The sequence below is a fragment of the Bufo gargarizans genome, chromosome 4, assembly GCF_014858855.1.
Source record: "Bufo gargarizans isolate SCDJY-AF-19 chromosome 4, ASM1485885v1, whole genome shotgun sequence".
NCBI classification, from domain to species: domain Eukaryota; kingdom Metazoa; phylum Chordata; class Amphibia; order Anura; family Bufonidae; genus Bufo; species Bufo gargarizans.
The window spans coordinates 5,863,385-5,881,477 of record NC_058083.1 but is presented as its reverse complement, the minus strand read 5'-3'; the positions used below and the strand labels follow the sequence as shown (position 1 = coordinate 5,881,477).

The following is an 18,093-nucleotide window of genomic DNA, read 5'->3' as shown; positions in this document are numbered from 1 at the left end:
ACGAATATTCTAAAAAACAAATATATAGCACTATATCACATATATTTGTTTTTTAGAATATTCATTTTTTTCCCCCCAATTAGTAGTTATTGCCCTTCGGCATACTCCTTCCCAACAAGTGTCCCCGTCACCATGGGAACGCCTGGTGGCTAGAATATACCATCGGATCTGAGTTTTCACTATCTAACTCAGATCCGATGGTATATTCTAACCACCAGGCGTTCCCATGGTGATGGGGACGCTTGAAGTTAGAATATACCGCCAGGGTGCTGTGATCCGCGCAATTAACCCCTCAGGTGCGGGTTAATTGCGCAGATCACAGCGCCCTGTGCGCCCTCCCCCCCACCTCCCCAGTATTAAAATAATTGGTGGCCAGTGCGCCCTAACTCCCCCTCCCCAGTATTAAAATAATTTGTGGCCAGTGCGCCCTAACCCCCCCTTCCCCCCAGTATTAAAATCATTGGTGGCAGTGGCCACAGGGTCCCCCCCCCCATCATTGGTGGCAGCAGACAGTTCAGATCGAGTCCCAGCGTAATGGCCGGGCTTCGATCGGTTACCATGGCAGCCAGGACACTACTAAAGTCCTGGCTGCCATGGTTAGTTAATCACTCAGCAGCATTTACTTACCTGCGGGGCTCTCCTCCTTCTGAGAACTCACAGGTCTATGCGGCGCATTGCTGAAGGCATATGCGGCGCATAGACCTGTGAGTTCTCAGAAGGAGGAGAGCCCCGCAGGTAAGTAAATGCTGCTGAGTGAAACTGCCTGCTGCCACCAATGATGGGGGGGAGGGGGACCCTATGGCCACTGCCACCAATCATTTTAATACTGGGGGGGAGGGGGGGTTAGGGCGCACTGGCCACCAATTATTTTAATACTGGGGAGGGGAGGGGCGCACTGGCCACCAATTATTTTAATACTGGGGAGGTGGGGGGGTAGGGCGCACAGGGCGCTGTGATCAGCGCAATTAACCCGCACCTGAGTGGTTAAATGCACAGATCACAGCGCCCTGGCGGTATATTCTAATTTTAAGCGTCCCCATCACCATGGGAACGCCTGGTGGTTAGAATATACCATCAGATCTGAGTTAGATCGTGAAAACTCAGATCCGATGGTATATTCTAACCACCAGGTGTTCCCATGGTGATGGGGACGCTTGTCGATTAGGAGTTTGCCGAAAGAGCAATAACTGTACTAATTGGGGGGGAAAAAAATATATCCTATAAAATGAATATATGTGATATAGTGCTATATATTTTTAGAATATTCGTCAATGAAGAAATTTTCAAAAAAACTAATATATTCGATATAGTGCTATATATTAGTTGTTTTTTTTATATTCTGCATTTTTTACCATCTAAACTCTTGATTCCTCCCTGCGTCATTGGCCCACAAGCATTTTAAGCAGGAAGGAATCATGTGTTCAGATGAAGAAAATTACGAATATTCGATATAACGAATATATAGCACTATATTCGCAATATTTGCAAATTATCGAAGTTGCGATATTCGCGATTAATATTCGCTATGCGAATATTTGCGCTCAACACTTATCCTCACCCACAATTGCCTCTTTCACACTTGTCTTCAGATTACTCCCCACATACAGACAGGCACACGCCATGTCTCAGCCACACCAACTACATCTATGTGTTCTACTAGTACCATAGCCTCCAGCTCCCCCATTTTTCTAGCTAGACTTCTGGCATTTGTGAAAATACATTTTAAAATACTGTTACCTGTAAAGTGAATATCTGGGATTTTTTGGTTACCTTGGTTGGTGTTTGTATGTAACAGGTTCTTGTTACCAGCAGCTCTATTTTTCATCGGTGTGCAGTTCTGCCCAGTCCTCTCCCTACTTTCCTCACTAACCCCAGCCCCTACTAAATCCCCTGTGTTCTGTATGAGATACACTGTATAGATATGGTACAATTCCAATGTCATGTCTTTGCTTCCGTCTGCCCAATATTCATGGTCCACTCTTTGTGGTATTGTCTGTGCCTGTCTCCACAGTTTCTCCTCACTCCTCCCTCCTCACCATAGACTTGCATTGACATATGTAATATTATCCTCCTGCAGAGATGATCCCGTCCTGGATTAAGGCATTTTTCAAAGTGAGAAGCAATTAGCAGGGGAAGCAATATTACAGAGCTTCTTGTGATCCCTTTTACTTTGATTTATGCAAAAATGTGTAAAAAGTTACTGAACATTTTAATAATGAAGATACATATAGTTAGTGACTTACCCTCCAAATTTCTGAAAATGGATAAAAGACGATTCCCCTTGATAGGGTTTAAAATCCACACAAGATTTCAAACGAAACATTTCAAGAGATTCAAGAATAACTCCCTTAGCATTCAGGTCTATTAACATAAGAAAATTAAATAAATATTAATATAAAATAATATCTATATATTATAAAAAAGGACATTTATATGTATGTATGTGTGAATGTAGGGTATGTTTCGCGATTACTAAAAAACGCAACCATCAATTTCAACGAAACTTGGTATACACATCCCTTGCTACCTGGAAATAAATCTTTTGGGAGTCTTAGCTCTCTAGAACATACCGTTCCTGAGATATTCCCCAAAAATTACCTGCATTAGCCAAAACAAGCCTGCAAGTCTTTCTCTTTGTATCCCAACTGCCATACACATGGTCACATGTCCCTTATCACCCAATAGAAGCTCGCAGGTCCTTAGTCTCCACATACACACAGTTTTACACCAGGTTTCAATAACAACCCAACCATTTTTTTTCACTGCTGCAGATCAGCTTTAAAGGGGCAGGGAGCTGTGAATGACAATGTTAAGGGAGCGGAGTGCTGTGGAGGTGACAGTTCAGGGGGCAGGTGGGGTGGCCATTCAGGCCACCCTCAAAAGACAGACTTAAAAACCCAGCGCACAGGTCCCGCTAAGACACGCACCCAATCTGGTTAGGCCACGCCTCCTCCCACTCCACAGCTGACAGTTATTGAAAAAATGAAGGTAAAAATCAACTTCTCTCAGCTGCAGGGGTGGGAGGGAGGGTGACTTTCTCCCTGCAGCTCACGCTCAGACAGCACAGTGCTGCTGTCTGAGAGTGAGCTGTTCAAAAGGACATCCCTGCGTGAGATATTCCCAAAAAATGCATTAGCCAATAGAAGCCTGTTCACATGACCCTTATCAGCCAATAGAAGCTGGCAGGCCCTTAGTCTCCACATACACACAGTTTTACACCAGGTTTCCATAACTACCCAGCCATTTTTCTTCACTGCTGTAGGTCACTTTAAAGAGGCAGGGCGCTGTGGATGACACTGTTAAGGGAGCGGAGTGCTGTGGAGGTCACAGTTCAGGGGCAGGAAGGATGGCCATTCAGGCGACCCTCAAAAGACAGACTTAAAAGCCGCGTCCCCAGGCCCCGCTAAGCCATGCCCCCCTCCCACTCTGCAGAATATGGGGATTGAAAAAATGAAGGTAAAAATAAACTTCCGTCAGCAGGAGGGGTGGGAGGGAGTGTGACTTTCTCCCTGCAGCTCATGCTCAGACAGCACAGTGCTGCTGCCTGAGAGTGAGCTGTTCAAAAGAACATCCCTGTGTCCGTCCAGGCTCTGCGCCGGACAGAGGTCAGGGAGTCCGAAAGCCGGACTGTCCTGCCTAAAACCGGACCTCTGGCCACCCTAGGGGAAGGCTGCTGTGGAGGTCACAGTTAAGGGGACGGTCTGCTATGGATGTCAGTGTTAAGGGGTGGGTGCTTTAAAGGTCACTGTTAAGGGGGTGGGGTGTTGTGGAGGTCACATTTTAAGAGAACAGAGCTCAGTAGAGGTCACTGTTAAGGGGGCGGGTTATTGTGGAAATCACTGTTAATGAGACGGGGTACTGTGGAGGTCACGAATAAAGGGCGGCTGCTGTGGAGGTCACTGTTAAAGGGGCGGGGTACTATAGATGTCACTGTTATAGTGGATACTGTCGATATCTTTTAATAACATACACAAACATTAAATGAAATAGATAAAATATACCCGTGCAAAGTCGGGTCCTTCTGCTAGTAATTTAATAAAAATATGGTAAGCAGTTCCTGACCAGGGTCATATTACATTTTTTAGGTACATGCGTCTTTGAAAGGCATAACTTTTTTCTGTTCAGTTATGTAAATAACTTTTGCTCTTTATTCGTTGAGGGCTTTATTTTTAAGTTTTTATTATTTTTTACACCTAAGAATGTTTAAATACACAGAAAAATAATCTGTTGCTGACATTTTTTCTTACTAGCACGATGTTTGACTAAAATACTTTTCAAAATCATGTCTCATTTATTTCCTTAATGATTGTATTTTGATATAGGGCATGGTTTATGATCACTGGGGGAAGGTCTAGAAGCTATGATGTGGTGTATGATTTGGTGTTTTTTTTACTATTTTTTATTTTGTTACAGTTTTTTCTACCCCTCCATAAGATCATAAACGACCTGGGTGGGGGGGCATTTAAACATTATGTCATTTACGAAGCTGAAATATGTCTAAATTAGGCGTATTTCAGGCGCAGATGGCGGCGCAACAGTTTTAATTGTGGGCGCGGCGTGGGCCTGCAGGACTGTCTCATTCACCATTTTCTATGCCTGTTTAAATTGCAGAAAATGGTCTAAATGTAAGACAGCTCAGAAGCTGTCTTATATTTAGAACTGGTGCTAGATGAACCAAAGTTATGGAGAGGCCAGCACCTCTTCATAACTTTGGTGGATCCACCACCAGCGCAGGGTCTTTATTAAGACTGGCGTCTAAAATGCCGTCCTTAATAAATGTGCCCCTACATATTTTTTTTTACACGGGCAATATAATGCTGAAGACACTCACTACAGAGCTATTCTGGGTCTGCTAAGACCAAGCAGTTTGTGTGGACACTCATCCCCCAGCGATCACATGATTACTAGGACCAGGGCAGGAAGCAGCTGCATTGTCACCTTCTAATCTGTATATATACAGTATACAGAGCAATGAAGAAGGCAGGGATGGTAAAATAAGCACTGATTATTGAACAGCTGCCATCTCTGAAAGGTTTGGAATTAGACTTGCAGAGATAAGCTCAGACCACCTGGAAGTATATAGGCAACAGGCGTTCCAGAAATGGTTAAAAGACCAACTGTTCTAGCAAATAAAAATTCTAAGATAGATAGATAAATAGTTTATGCATTGTTATTACCTAAGTTATCAGCCAATATATATGGAATAGGAAACTTCCACCTGTAGATTTCATTGCGCAGAGCATTTCGGGATTCTTTCTGTACAGAGAAAACAGTTCCACAATTATGCACAGAAAAATGTTGCATACTATGCAGTGACTAATTATACATGCTATAAAGTATGGTGCTCAAATAACAGTACTATATGGTACATTGGCAAATTAACAGTTCCAGAAAGCAGCCAAAATAATACAATACAGTGCTGGCATGCATGCGCCGGTGTCCTGTGTGTGAATTAGAACTTGTATTCAATATACCTCTGTCTTCATCGCTGATAGGGTTAATTCTCTCCTGTTCTATGAGCTGCCGCATCACTGTGTCCTATTGCTAATCAACTAATACAGTTAGGTCATTATGTATTTGGACAGAGACAAGATTTTTCTAATTTGTGTTCTGTACATTAGCACAATGGATTTTGAACAAAACAATTCAGATACAGTTGAAGTTCAGACTTTCACCTTTAATTCAGTGGGTTGAACTAAATAATTGCATCAAAATATGAGTGACGAAAGCATTTTTTTAACTCAATCCCTTCATTTCAGGGGCTTAAACGTAATTGGACAAATTAAATAATTGTAAATAAAATGTTAATTTCCAATACTTGGTTAAAAACCCTTTGTTGGCAATGACTGCCTGAAGTTTTGAACTCATGGACATCACCAGCCGCTGTGTTTCCTCCTTTTTAATGCTCGGCCAGGCCTTTACTGCCGCGGTTTTCAGTTGATGTTTGTTTGTGGGTCTTTCTTTCTGAAGTTTAGTCTTTAACAAGTGAAATGCTCTATTGGTTTCAGATCCGGTGACTGACTCGGCCATTCAAGAATATTCCACTTCTTTGCTTTAATAAACTCCTGTGTTGCTTTGGCTTTATGTTTTGGGTCATTGTCCATCTGTACTATGAAACACCGACCAATCAGTTTGGCTGCATTTGGCTGGATTTGAGCACACAGTATGTCTCTGAAAACCCCAGAATTCATCTGGCTGCTTCTGTCCTGTGTCACATCATCAATAAACACTAGGGACCCAGTGCCACTGGCAGCAATACATGCCCAAGCCATCACACTACCTCTGCCGTGTTTTACAGATGATGTGGTATGCTTTGGATCATGAGCTGTACCATGCCTTTTCCATACTTTTTTCTTTCCATCATTCTGGAAGAGGTTGATCTTGGTTTCATCTGTCCAAAGAATGTTCTTCCAGAAGTGTGCTGGTTTTTTAAGATGTTTTTTTTTTTTTAGCAAAGTCCAATCTAGCCTTGTTATTCTTGAGGCTTATATGTGGCTTGCACTGTAGTAAACCCACTGTATTTTCTTTCATTCAGTCTTCTCTTTATGGTAGATTTGGATATTGATACGCCTGTATCCTCGAGAGTGGTGTTCACTTGGTTGGCTGTTGTGAAGGGGTTTCCCTTCACCATGGTAATTATTCTGCGATCATCCACGACTGTTGTCTTCCGTGAGTGTCCAGGTCTTTTTGCATTGTTGAGGATGTACCAAACTGTAGATTTTGCCACTCCTAATAGTGTAGAAACTTCTCGGATGTTTTTTTTTCTTTCTCTTTTTGCAGATGAAGGATGGTTAGTTTCACCTGCATGGAGAGCTCCTTTGGCCGCATGTCTACTTCTCAGCAAAATGTTCAAAATGCAAGAACCACACCTCAAATCAACTCCAGGACTTTTATATGTTTAATTGAGAATGAAATAATGAAGGAATTGCCCCCACCTGCCCATGAAACAGCCTTTGAGTCAATTGTTCAATGACTTTTGGTCCCTTCAAAAACAGGGTGCACATGTAAAGGAGCTGAAACTGCTAAACCCTTCATCCAATTTGAATGTGGATACCCTCAAATGAAATCTAAAAGTCTGGACTTTATGTCCATGTTGATTATATAACTATGACTTGAATATGTTTAGTAAATAGGTAATAAAAACAAAATTTGTGTCAGTGACCTAACTGTAAATACCTGGCTATTTCCTTTCTTTCCCTGCCTACTTGCAGTGCAAGCTCTAAGTAGCAAGTCCGCAACTGGTTGAAGTTTCCTACTCTGCTTAGGTGCGAGACAAACAGCACCAGGGGAGAAAAACAAGACACACTGAAAAGGGTCAGAACCAGGAGAACAACAACATACCAAAAAGAGAGACAGAGAGTAGTGAAATAGCCAAGCCGAGATCAGAACATGATGGGAAACTCAGTACCAATACGTTAGACAAAGAGTGGTAAAAAGGACAAGCGGAGACCAATGCACTAGTAACCCAAAATATACAACCAGGAACACAGCTAGAAAGTCACAGACTATAACTGGCACTGGTATATGGCCAGGAAGGGGTTTAAATAGATCACTGAGTCCCAGGATCAGAACCTGATAGGTCATGACTCAGCGCTCCATTACTCAAAACACTAGCACACAGTAATAGAGCAGCTGAGCAATCAACCCACTGCTAGTCTCCTCCAGCACTTGCCCACTGTGGGAGAAAGAGCATTGCATCCTGTTGACAAGGGCTCTGTTGCAGCGTGTCTCTCCTGGCACAGTTGTGCTGAAGCTGGAGACCTTGCTGCTGGAGCCCAAACAGGTAAGTTTGTGACATTACCACCTTTTTTAAGAGTGGCCACTGGACCCTCAACATGGGGAGCAGGCTTTGATGGAAATTCTAAATGGAATTTCCTAATTTCACGAGGAGTATAAACATTCTGAGCCAGCACTCATGTTTTCTACTCAGGATAATACTCCTTCCAATGGAGTATTGCAACGAACCTTGAACCTTCTGGGGGTCGAGAATTTTCTTCACCTCATACTCCATCTCGTCTAGAACTACCATTGGATCAGGAGGTTTAGGTGCAGAAATCACAGGAGGAATGTATTATTTTAGCAATGACTTATGAAAGACATCATGTATCTGAGTGAGGAAAGCAACTGAAGACAAAAAGATACCGGATTAATCACAGACATGATTCTATATGGTCCAATAAACTTAGGTGCAAGTTTACCAGATGGTACATGAGACAAATGTTTTGTGGAAAGCTAGACGAGCTCATCCTTGGACCAAAAGTCAGTTTCCTTAGCTTGTTTACATTGGATGCTTTGTTATTGCGAGCCTAAGTCTAAACTGTGCACAAATGGTCAATGATAGCCTCCACCACAGGATTCACAGAGCTGGACCCAGAGACAGAAAAAAACAAGGATTAAAGCCATTATTACAAAAAAAAGTGGGATACCATTAGAGGAGCTGACATGGTTATTAATTGCAAACTCATTTTGGCAGTCAGAAACGATACACGTTAAAAACTGTTCCAAGACCTGGCTGATCCTTTCAGTTTGTCTCAGGATGGAAGGAGAGTTAAATCTCTAGTTTCTTGCTAAACTCTTTCCAGAATCTCAAGAAAAATTGGACACCTCTGTCCAAGATAATGGACTCAGGTGAGCCATGTAATCTCAAGATGTTGTCCACAAACAAAGGAGCCAATTCTTTAAGTTTCTTTAATGGCACCAGATGACATATCTTAGAGAACCTATCTATGACCACCCAGAAGACCGAACTACCCCGGAAGGATGAAAGGTCCGTAATGAAGTCCAAGAGTTCAAAATAGAGATGTGGGTCCAAGGTTTTTGTGGAATGGGCAAGGGACAAAGTAAACCCGCAGGTTGTCTCCTGGGTATCTTGGCCTTAGCACACACATCGGACGCTGAGACAAAGGCAACAACATCACGTAACGACATAGGCCCCCAGTAGGCTCAGGAAACCAGATGTTTAGTGCCTGCAATACCTAGGTGACCAGCCAGTACAGAGCAATGTTTGGAGGAAGAAACAATTTACCAGAGGGAAGATTACTAGGAGTCAAGTCCTGACAGCACTGTATTTCGGCAACAAGATCAGGACCAACGGTGGCAACGACACCAGGGGACAGAATGTTACCAGGATCAGTATTTATGAACTCCTCAGTACCAAAACTATCTGATAAGGCATCCGCCTTCACATTACAAGATCCAGGATAAGGGACAACAAAGTTAAACCAAGTAAAGAACAAGGACCATCGTGCTTGCTGAGGATTTAAATGTTTAGCAGTATCTAAACAAATCAGATTTTCCTGATAAGCACTGTAATCTGGTGTTGAGCCCCTCTAAGAAGTTGCACCACTCCTCAAATGCCCACTTGATTGCCAATAGTTCACAGTTGCTGATGTCATAATTCCTCTCGGCGGAGGAGAGTTTTCTGGAGAAAAATGCACATGGTTTCAAATTAGTTAAGAAAGATGACCCCTAAGATAGTATAGCCCCCACTCCTACTTCAGAGGCATCCATTGAATGACAAAAGTTTTGACTGAGTAAGAACAGGTGCCTTAACGAAACTTCCTTTCAGAGTTTCACATGCGGACAAGGCCTCAAGAGACCAATGGAGAAGATTCGCCCCCTTCCTGGTTAAGTTTGTCAAAGGTTTGGCAATGACAGAAAAACTTTTAATGAATTTCCTATAATAATTTGCAAAGCCAAGAAATCTTTGAGGAGCCTTGAGAGAGGTAGGTCTCGACAACACCTTAGCGGAATCCATACAAAATCTTTGGGGAGACAGGATGTAACCCAGGAAAGAGACCTCTCTAACACCAAATGTGTATTTGCTTAATTTCATCAAGTTATACCTTTAGGAACTGACCCAGGAACCTTTGAAAAATATAATTTACCAGGTTCTGAAACACAGCTGGGGCATTACACAGCCCAAAGGGCATCATCAGATATACAAAATGCCATTCGGAGGTATTAAATGCAGTTTTCTATTCACCCCCCTTCCTGATTCTAATCAAATTGTGGGCTCCTCTAAGGTCAATCTTGGAGAACCACTGAGCCCCGACTATTTGATTAAATTAATCAGGAATGAGTGGAAGGGGGTACTGGTTATTGGATTACTGGATAATAATTTTATTGAGATCCCTGTAATCAATAGATGTGCGCAGTCCACCATCTTTTTTACTAACAAAAAAAGAATCCAGCCCCAACAGGAGATACAGACGGTCGAATGTGCCCTTTATTTAGACTATCCATAATATAGTCTTTCATGGCGTGCCTTTCAGGCCTAGAAAGGTTTAAAATCCGTCCCTTGGGAAGTTTAGCACCAGGAACAATTCAGTGGCGCAATCATATTCCCGAAGAGGAGGTAAAGCTTCAGAAGCCTCCTTGGAGAATGCATCCTGAAAGTCCTTGATGAACCCAGGGATGGGACCCTCCTCCAATTCTAGACCAAAGAATAGAACTGATAAACAATGATTAGAGCATTGAGGAGCCCATTTAGTTAATTCCCCAGAACTCCAATCAAAGACTGGACAATATTTCCTCAAACAGGGTGAACCCAAAATAACATCAGCAAAAAATTTTCTGAATGAATTGACCCAACCGTCATAATCAAGTCATTGGTTTGATATTCAATAACACCACGGGCTAATGGAGTGCCACCACCACTTTTTGGCATATATCTGTTGCAGACTGCAGCGCAAAGGTTATTTGAGCCGCAATCTGTAACTTCAAGTCTAAAAAAAAAGGTGTGTGGCATCAGTGCTTTGTGGGTGGGGAAGAGGGGGAGCGGGCGCAGATTTAGACAGGCGGTGGATATGCAAAAGTTATGTAGAGGTGCCTAGCTAAAGGGGTATTAAGACCGATGTCTAAAACGCTGGTCTTAAATGAATGACCCTATATATTTTTATGTATATTTCTTACAGATTGCTAATGTTTTTTGTATACTGATATTAGGATGTTGAACTAATTATGTCAAAAGAGTAGTATATTTAAAGAAGATTGCTACATCCCATTGATACGCATGAGTAAGGGGGCGTAACCCCAAAAACATTGTGCGCAATGGGATAGCAGAAGCTCAGTGTTCTCGCACGAGATACAGGCCTGCAAGACATTTTTTGTATACGAATTATATTCTCGTATGAGATATAGGACTGCGAGACATTTTTTGTAAGTACTTCTGACACACTCAAATATATAGTCAAGAGTATCGTCCTGCTATTTATATTGCAACAATGACTCCACAACCATTGTCCGTTACACTTAGGCCTCATGCACATGACCGTGCCGTTTTTTTGCGGTCCGCAAACCGCAGATCCGCAAAAAATGGAAGCCGTCCGTGTTGCCGCCCGTTATATTGCCAGCAATATAAATGCCTATTCTTGTCCGCAAAGCGCGGACAAGAATAATACATGTTATTTTTTTTTAGCGGGGCCTCGGAACGGAGCCACAGATGCGGACAGCACACGGAGTGCTGTCCACATCTTTTGCGGCCTGATTTAAGTGAATGGGTCCGCATCCGAGTCGACAAAACGGCGGCTCAGATGCGGATCCAAACAACGGTCGTGTGGATGAGGCCTAAGCCTGAGAAAAAGGTGGCAAAGCAATAGTTATGGTCCCCAAGAAACTGGCATTAAACACCAAGTGTAAAAATTAAAAAAGTAAGAAGGTTACAACAGGGAATATGCATTTGTATGGAGCTCGAATGACTCTGTGACTAGGTAACAGCTACTACAAATGGCTGCTGTAAACTTGCTGTTTCCTGGGCTGAGGTCAAAGAGGAAGATGGAGCAAAACAGGACATGAAGAAAAACAACACAGCTACAGTTTGATTTCTAAGCAAATATACACTTTCCCCCAATCAGACCCAAGAAGGTCCTTTAATCCCTTCCGATCATCATAATCACACTGTCTATTTACAAAAATTGTGGGGCTCACCGAAAGCTTAATGTCTCCCTGGAACAGGTCCTTGCCTAGTTCTATAAATGATAAAAACATCAGGTAAAATGCATGTAAAACAATGACAGAACATAAAGAACACAGAAACATTTTTTTTCTGTTTGGAGACTTATTTTAGTCCATAATAAAGTTCCAAGCAACAGATCAAGTTGTATGAGACACTGGTATTGGGTAGGGGGCAAAAGCCTGCATTAAACTGGAAATGGGTGCAAAATAAAGGGGGGTAACATAGCAACATAGCTTGCAAGGCTGAATAAAGACATCCGTCCATCTGGTTCAGCCTGTTATTATGCAAAGATGATCCAGAGGAAGGCAAAAATAAAACCCTAAAGCCAATTTTCCTTTACCATGTCAGTGTTACCCAGTGTTTACCATTCACTGTAGAATGTCACCTTGGCATGGATTTTCCCATCCAAAATACATAACCTTAAACTTATCAGTGTTAAATCTCATTTGCTGCTATTCTTCCCATTTAACACCACAACAGAAGCTGGGAACCCCTCCACTGTAAATTAGTGAAGTCCCTTGGGCACATTTGGTACCCATCATACAAAGTGGAATAGCGTTATAAACAAATACCACAACCGAAATGTGAACAAAGCCTAACTAGTGAGAGCACAATGGTACTGGAAATGTGACATAGTGTTTTAAGCAACTAGAAAAGGAATGTTATAGTAAACTTGTGTGATCTTCTACATCAACATAGAAGAGGGTTCTTTACTGTAAGAGCAGACAGACTATGGAGTTTGTAATCATGAACTCACTAAAAGAGTTCAGGAGGAGCCTGGATGTATTTTTGAAGTGTAATAATATTACAGGCTATAGTTACTAGAATTCTGGAGAAGGGTTGTTGATCCAGGGAGGTATTCTGATTGCCTGATTGGAGACAAGAAGGAATTTTTCTCCCCTAAAATAAGGAAAACTGGCTTCTACCTAATGAAGGATGTTGCCTTCCTCTGGATTAACACTCAGGATAACAGGCTGAACCGGATGGAGAGATGTCCTTTTTTTAGCCATACAAACTATGTTAAGATAGATAGATAGATAGATAGATAGATAGATAGATAGATGCACTAAAAGTTCCCAAGAGCACAGTGGACTTTATAATCCAGAAGATGTTTGGAACAACCAGGACTCTTCCTAGGGCTGGACACCCCACCAAACTAAGTAATCAAGGGAAAAGGGCCTTGGCTAGAGAGGTGACCAGGAACCAAATAGTCACTCTGGCTGAGCTCCAAAGTTCCTGTGTGCAGATGAGAGAAACTTCCAGAAGGTCAACCATCACTGCAGTACTCCACCAAAAGGACTTTCAGACTGTGAGAAACAAGATTCCCTGGTGTTATTAAATCAAATTAGTCTTTTTGCCCTCAATTCTAAGCGTCATGTCTGGAGGAAAGTAGGCACTGCTCGTCACCTGCCTAATACCATCCCTACAGTGAAACATGGTGGTGGCAGCATAATGCTCTGGAGGTGCTTTTCAGTGGCTGGGACAGGGAAGACTGGTCAGGGTTGGGGAAAAGCTGGATGGAGCAAAGTACAGAGACATTTTAATGCAAACCTGATCCAGAGTGCTCTGGACCTCAGACTAGGCTGAAGGTTCACTTTCCAACAATTAAATGACCATAAGCACAAAAACAAGGCAACACAGGAGTGGCTTAGGGACAACTCTGTGAATATCATTGAGTGGCCCAGCCAGAGCCCTGACTTCAACCCAATCAAATATCTCTGGAGAGACCTAAAAATGGCTGACCACCAACAGTCATCATCCAACCTGACAAAACTTGAGAGGATCTTCAGAGCAGAACAGCATAAAATCCCCAAATCCAGGTATGCAGGTCTTGTGTCATCATAGTGGAGTCTGTAACTGCTGCCAAAGGGTCTATAACTTATGGCAATGCAAGATTCTAGTTTTTCCTTTTCAATAAATTAGCAACGATTTGCAACATTCTGTTTTCATTTCCTCATTATGTGGTACTGAGTGCAGATTGATGGGGGTATTTTACTACAAGGCCGCAACATAACAAAATGTGAAAAAGACTTTCATAGATAGATAGAGCTCAGGAGCAGTAGACATTATACATTACTTACCTTTGTTTATGTCAAGGATGTCTATGAATTCTCCAACTTCTCCATTGTCTTCTACTAGAAAAAAAGAAAACATTTCACAACATTTATAAAAGTTAATTTCTTCATAGTTTATGTAAGTATGTAGTGATTTCTCAACCTTCCCTCCATTACTACACACAGTTGCACTTGACTACAGATATAGAGGCACTTAACTACAGATATACCAACTGTATGGCCAGTCAGACAGATAACAATAGTTTCTCATTCATTGCAGACAAGGAATAATTGAAATATTTAAAGAGGTTGTCTCTTTTTCATTGTTCATTAACAATGATGATCACAGAACATCCCACCTCTAAGACCCCAGTGATTAGCTTTAATCTGCAGAGAACCAGTCAGAAAACACTACATTCTCCTGCAGCACCACCGCAGGTGAAATTAGGTATTACACAGAGCCCTTTGAAATCAATGCAAAGGTCCTCCAGGGTGACAGACACTCTTTGCAGTCAATCCCTGCTGCATTTTATAGATGAGGATCCTGAACAAGGGACCTTCCTCTATTCATCCAGATCACCGTTGGAAATGGGTTCTCTAAACCAGACAACCCCTTGAAATCGAGATAGATCACTAGATTTTGGATAAAGCCATGGAAGATATATACGTGATTGCCAGTAACAGAAATATTGTGTGGTTTTCTCTTACCAGTGTCTTGTCGATGGTTAATCTGCAAAAATAAATCATATCACATAAAGTTTAACAAAAATGTCACTAGTGGACACTAAAAGGCTCTCCACCTGTGGCATAGCCGTAAATCTCCTACTAAATCTTGCAACCCTTTAACATAATATTAGACTGTTGATAGATATCAGCTTATGATGGACCAGAAGGCCCTTCCCAATCTACAGATCACATTGCAGGCTGAAACTTGTAGTACTTCTACCAATGAAGAGCCACAAAGTGATTTAACCCGTACTGATGTTAACTGGATATCGATACTAGAGATATTGACTTGAGATTAATCATAATTTCACTTACCGTGTAGGCATTTGAGTAGACAGTGATGGCTACGAGGCAGAGGAGCCCCAGAGATGCTCGAAACACCATGGCGGCAGAGATGGGAATGCTCACTGGCACCATCCCCTCATCTTATAAGGGATGTTTGAACTTTGTACAATTCAGGTTAACCAGTTATGCTATTATCACAGATACTAGTAACATATGAAGTTGTCTTTATCTCAATCTGGTAAATTGGCCTATAAATCCTATTCAGTAACACCAGCTCTCCTCTGAAATTAGTACAATATTAACTTTTATTCCTGTCATGAGTGTCCACATACCTTTCTACTCTTCACCTTAATGTCTTCAAGCAATTAAAATAATTTCTAACTTGCTTTAAAAGAACACTCCAGGAAATACTGACATACTGTGTTATATTCAGTGCATGGCCTTAGGGGGGAGAGCATGGCACAGGAAAGCACCTCTTCCTCCAGCCCTCCACTGGGCATGACACAGTGATATAGATTTGCCTGGAGTGTTCCTTTAAAGGGTCACTGAGTTTTCATAACATTTTTGATATGTCATAGAGAAGCATGAGACGTTTTGATCAGTGGGGGAGTGGGGAGAGTGGCACAGTGCATCTTCTGTGTTTGTGCCACTCTCCTGTCAGTGTAAGAATGAATTGCCAAATGGGTGTTACAAGTTGGAGATATATCTACATTCTGACCAATCAGTGCTGGCAGTGCTAGACTGTGCAAAGACACACCCCTTTGACAAGATGAATAGTAACACCCAGTTGTCAAATATTCAGGAGGAATATCAGAGAAACGGAACAATGCAGAGTCAGAAGAAAATATATTCCAGCAGGGACCTACAGTAACTAGAGCATGCTGGTCCTCATGCTATAATTTTAAACAGGGCCCTAATGCCAAACTTCTAAGTGACCCCGCCGATCTCACCCCACCCCAAACAGACTCGCCTACAGGGAAGTGACCAGGCCTGGGCAATGATGCTCTCCTCAGAAGCCTAGCTGAGCAGCACTAAGTGAAGTGTAACTCTCATCACTTTATGTTGCCATACCTGGACCCTCCATGGCTCATCCATGTAGCCATGTCTGTGCTTCATACCATGTCTAACGCAGCACACCACATCCTGACGCTGCTTACCATGAGGACATTGTAAGTGCTGCAGCAGGCACATAGCCACATGGATGAGTGGGGGAGCATCCAGGCTTCATTACGTCATGAGAGTGCTGCTTCAGCTAAGCCGCTGGCCTGGGGATCCGAAGCAGGCCCCCTTCCCCTCTTGGCCCATTCGTGGTCACAACAACTATGAATGAGATTGCAACGCCACTGTGAAGATATGATTTGGCAAAAACATTCATGCAGAAAGCTCTGTATGGATAGAATACAGTATGTTGTTTTTGTATTTTTAGCATGTCAAAGAAGGCACTAGGAAGACACAGTCTGTGCCCTCCCTGACTTTCGCTTTCTATTAGTAATTGATAACAAAGCTAATCTTGATGACTATGACCAAATGGCCACTGGAAGGTTGCACAGAATCACGTGTATACTAAGTTGCCCTTTGATATTGCTGGGTGAAGCTCTGGGGCAGCCACACATTACCACCGTCATTACCACATGCAGAACTAAAGGAGCCCTCAAAACGTCACCGGCTACCCAGCTACTTCAGCTTATCTTCATCCAGATATGCGAGGAGGGAGACTCCCTCTCCTTCCACGCTCTGAGGGCCACTACCACTTTATGTGTCCATCTTCTGGTCACTGCTGTTGCAGTGATTGCCGTTTCAGTTCAGGTGAGTTATGCAGCCATCTTCAGGCCCCAATACCCCACTCCTGACTTGGACCATTTTTTCACGTTCACCCCAGCTGGAGACTGTTGTCATTCTTCTGGCACTACCACACAAACTCTAAAATGCACTTGCAGAAATTAGACTCTCACTCCTGCCGCAATCTGTTCCTCAGACTGTACACTACTCTCAGCAGCTCTCTGTAAACTTCTGGCTGCATCTTTTCCTGCAGCAGAAGGCCATAGCTAGCACTCACCCCCAGCAGAGAAGAGGGGTAAGAGTGTACCATGTAGCATGTGTTGCCCTTCTGCCAAAATGGGGCCCAATTGGTCTTATGAGGAGCTCCACCTCTTGTCTTTAGAGGTGATGTACAGAGAGCTGGACTCTTTCCTCCCCTCTTAGGACCGGCAGGAGGTCTGGTGCCGAGGTGTCAGAGCAATTCATTATTTTTTTTTTACACATTCTTATTGTATTCACCAATATTTGGACAAGTACAGATAAGTATAGTAGCATAGCTGCAACATCCCTTTACGTTTTCTAAACAAAATGCAAAAAGAAGTACAAAGAAAAGAAAATACAAAAATGGTTCAAAAGAAAACCCCCAGTATTTGAAGAACTCCATCCACCCTCTCCCTAACCCCTTCCCACTTGATGTCTGGTAAGACACACATCATCATCAATCAGTTTAAGGATCATTTAGCAAATTATGTCCCTATGTATAATTTATCCAGCGTACCTTAAAGTAAAGGCCTCCCGTTCAATTTATATACATCTTTCCAAGCGACGGTATCATTCAGAGCAATTCTCAATGAGGTGCTTCTCCCACCTGTTACACATACAGGTATGCCCTAATAGGTTATATGGACAAGGGTTGTCCAGTGGGGACAGCCCTTTTTAAGATTCATTCCTACATTAGAGTCAGACTTAAAAGGTATGTTATAGTTGGTAATTTCATTTTATTAGTAGAGGTCTCAAAATAAGCTGATAAAAATTAGTTTTGTTACTGGTTCCCCAGCAATCAGCTGTAATCTGCGGCACAGTTCACTGTTCACTTTTTTTTTGCAGCGCCACCTCATGGGAATGGGATACTCATTGAAATCAGTGGGCTTATTGTGTAGCATAAAAAAGTTGCATCTCCCAGGGATAGAATGGCTGTTTCTATAAGATGTTGTCAAGCTTATTCATAGAGTCTCAAAAAAGGAACTCTCATCTGTTCAAGGCTATGTAGCTCAGTGATGACATTAAAACTTAAAAAAATTAAGACAAGCAATT

The 18,093-nt window shown here is 42.4% G+C and overlaps 1 protein-coding gene across 1 annotated transcript in view; it reads right to left on the bottom strand.

Annotated features, from left to right (window-relative positions):
* The window catches only part of MEP1A (meprin A subunit alpha), a 43,630-nt gene extending 28,475 nt beyond the window's left edge, over positions 1-15,155 (bottom strand). Inside the window, exons 1-6 of the mRNA XM_044291633.1 lie at positions 15,052-15,155; positions 14,719-14,740; positions 14,038-14,091; positions 11,929-11,969; positions 5,178-5,256; positions 2,244-2,361 (exon numbers count right to left, since the gene is read on the bottom strand). Coding sequence (XP_044147568.1) covers positions 2,244-2,361; positions 5,178-5,256; positions 11,929-11,969; positions 14,038-14,091; positions 14,719-14,740; positions 15,052-15,153 — 416 coding nt within the window. The 5' untranslated portion in view covers positions 15,154-15,155. The remainder of the gene's footprint in view (positions 1-2,243; positions 2,362-5,177; positions 5,257-11,928; positions 11,970-14,037; positions 14,092-14,718; positions 14,741-15,051) is intronic.
* Between the last annotated feature and the right edge of the window lie 2,938 nt (positions 15,156-18,093).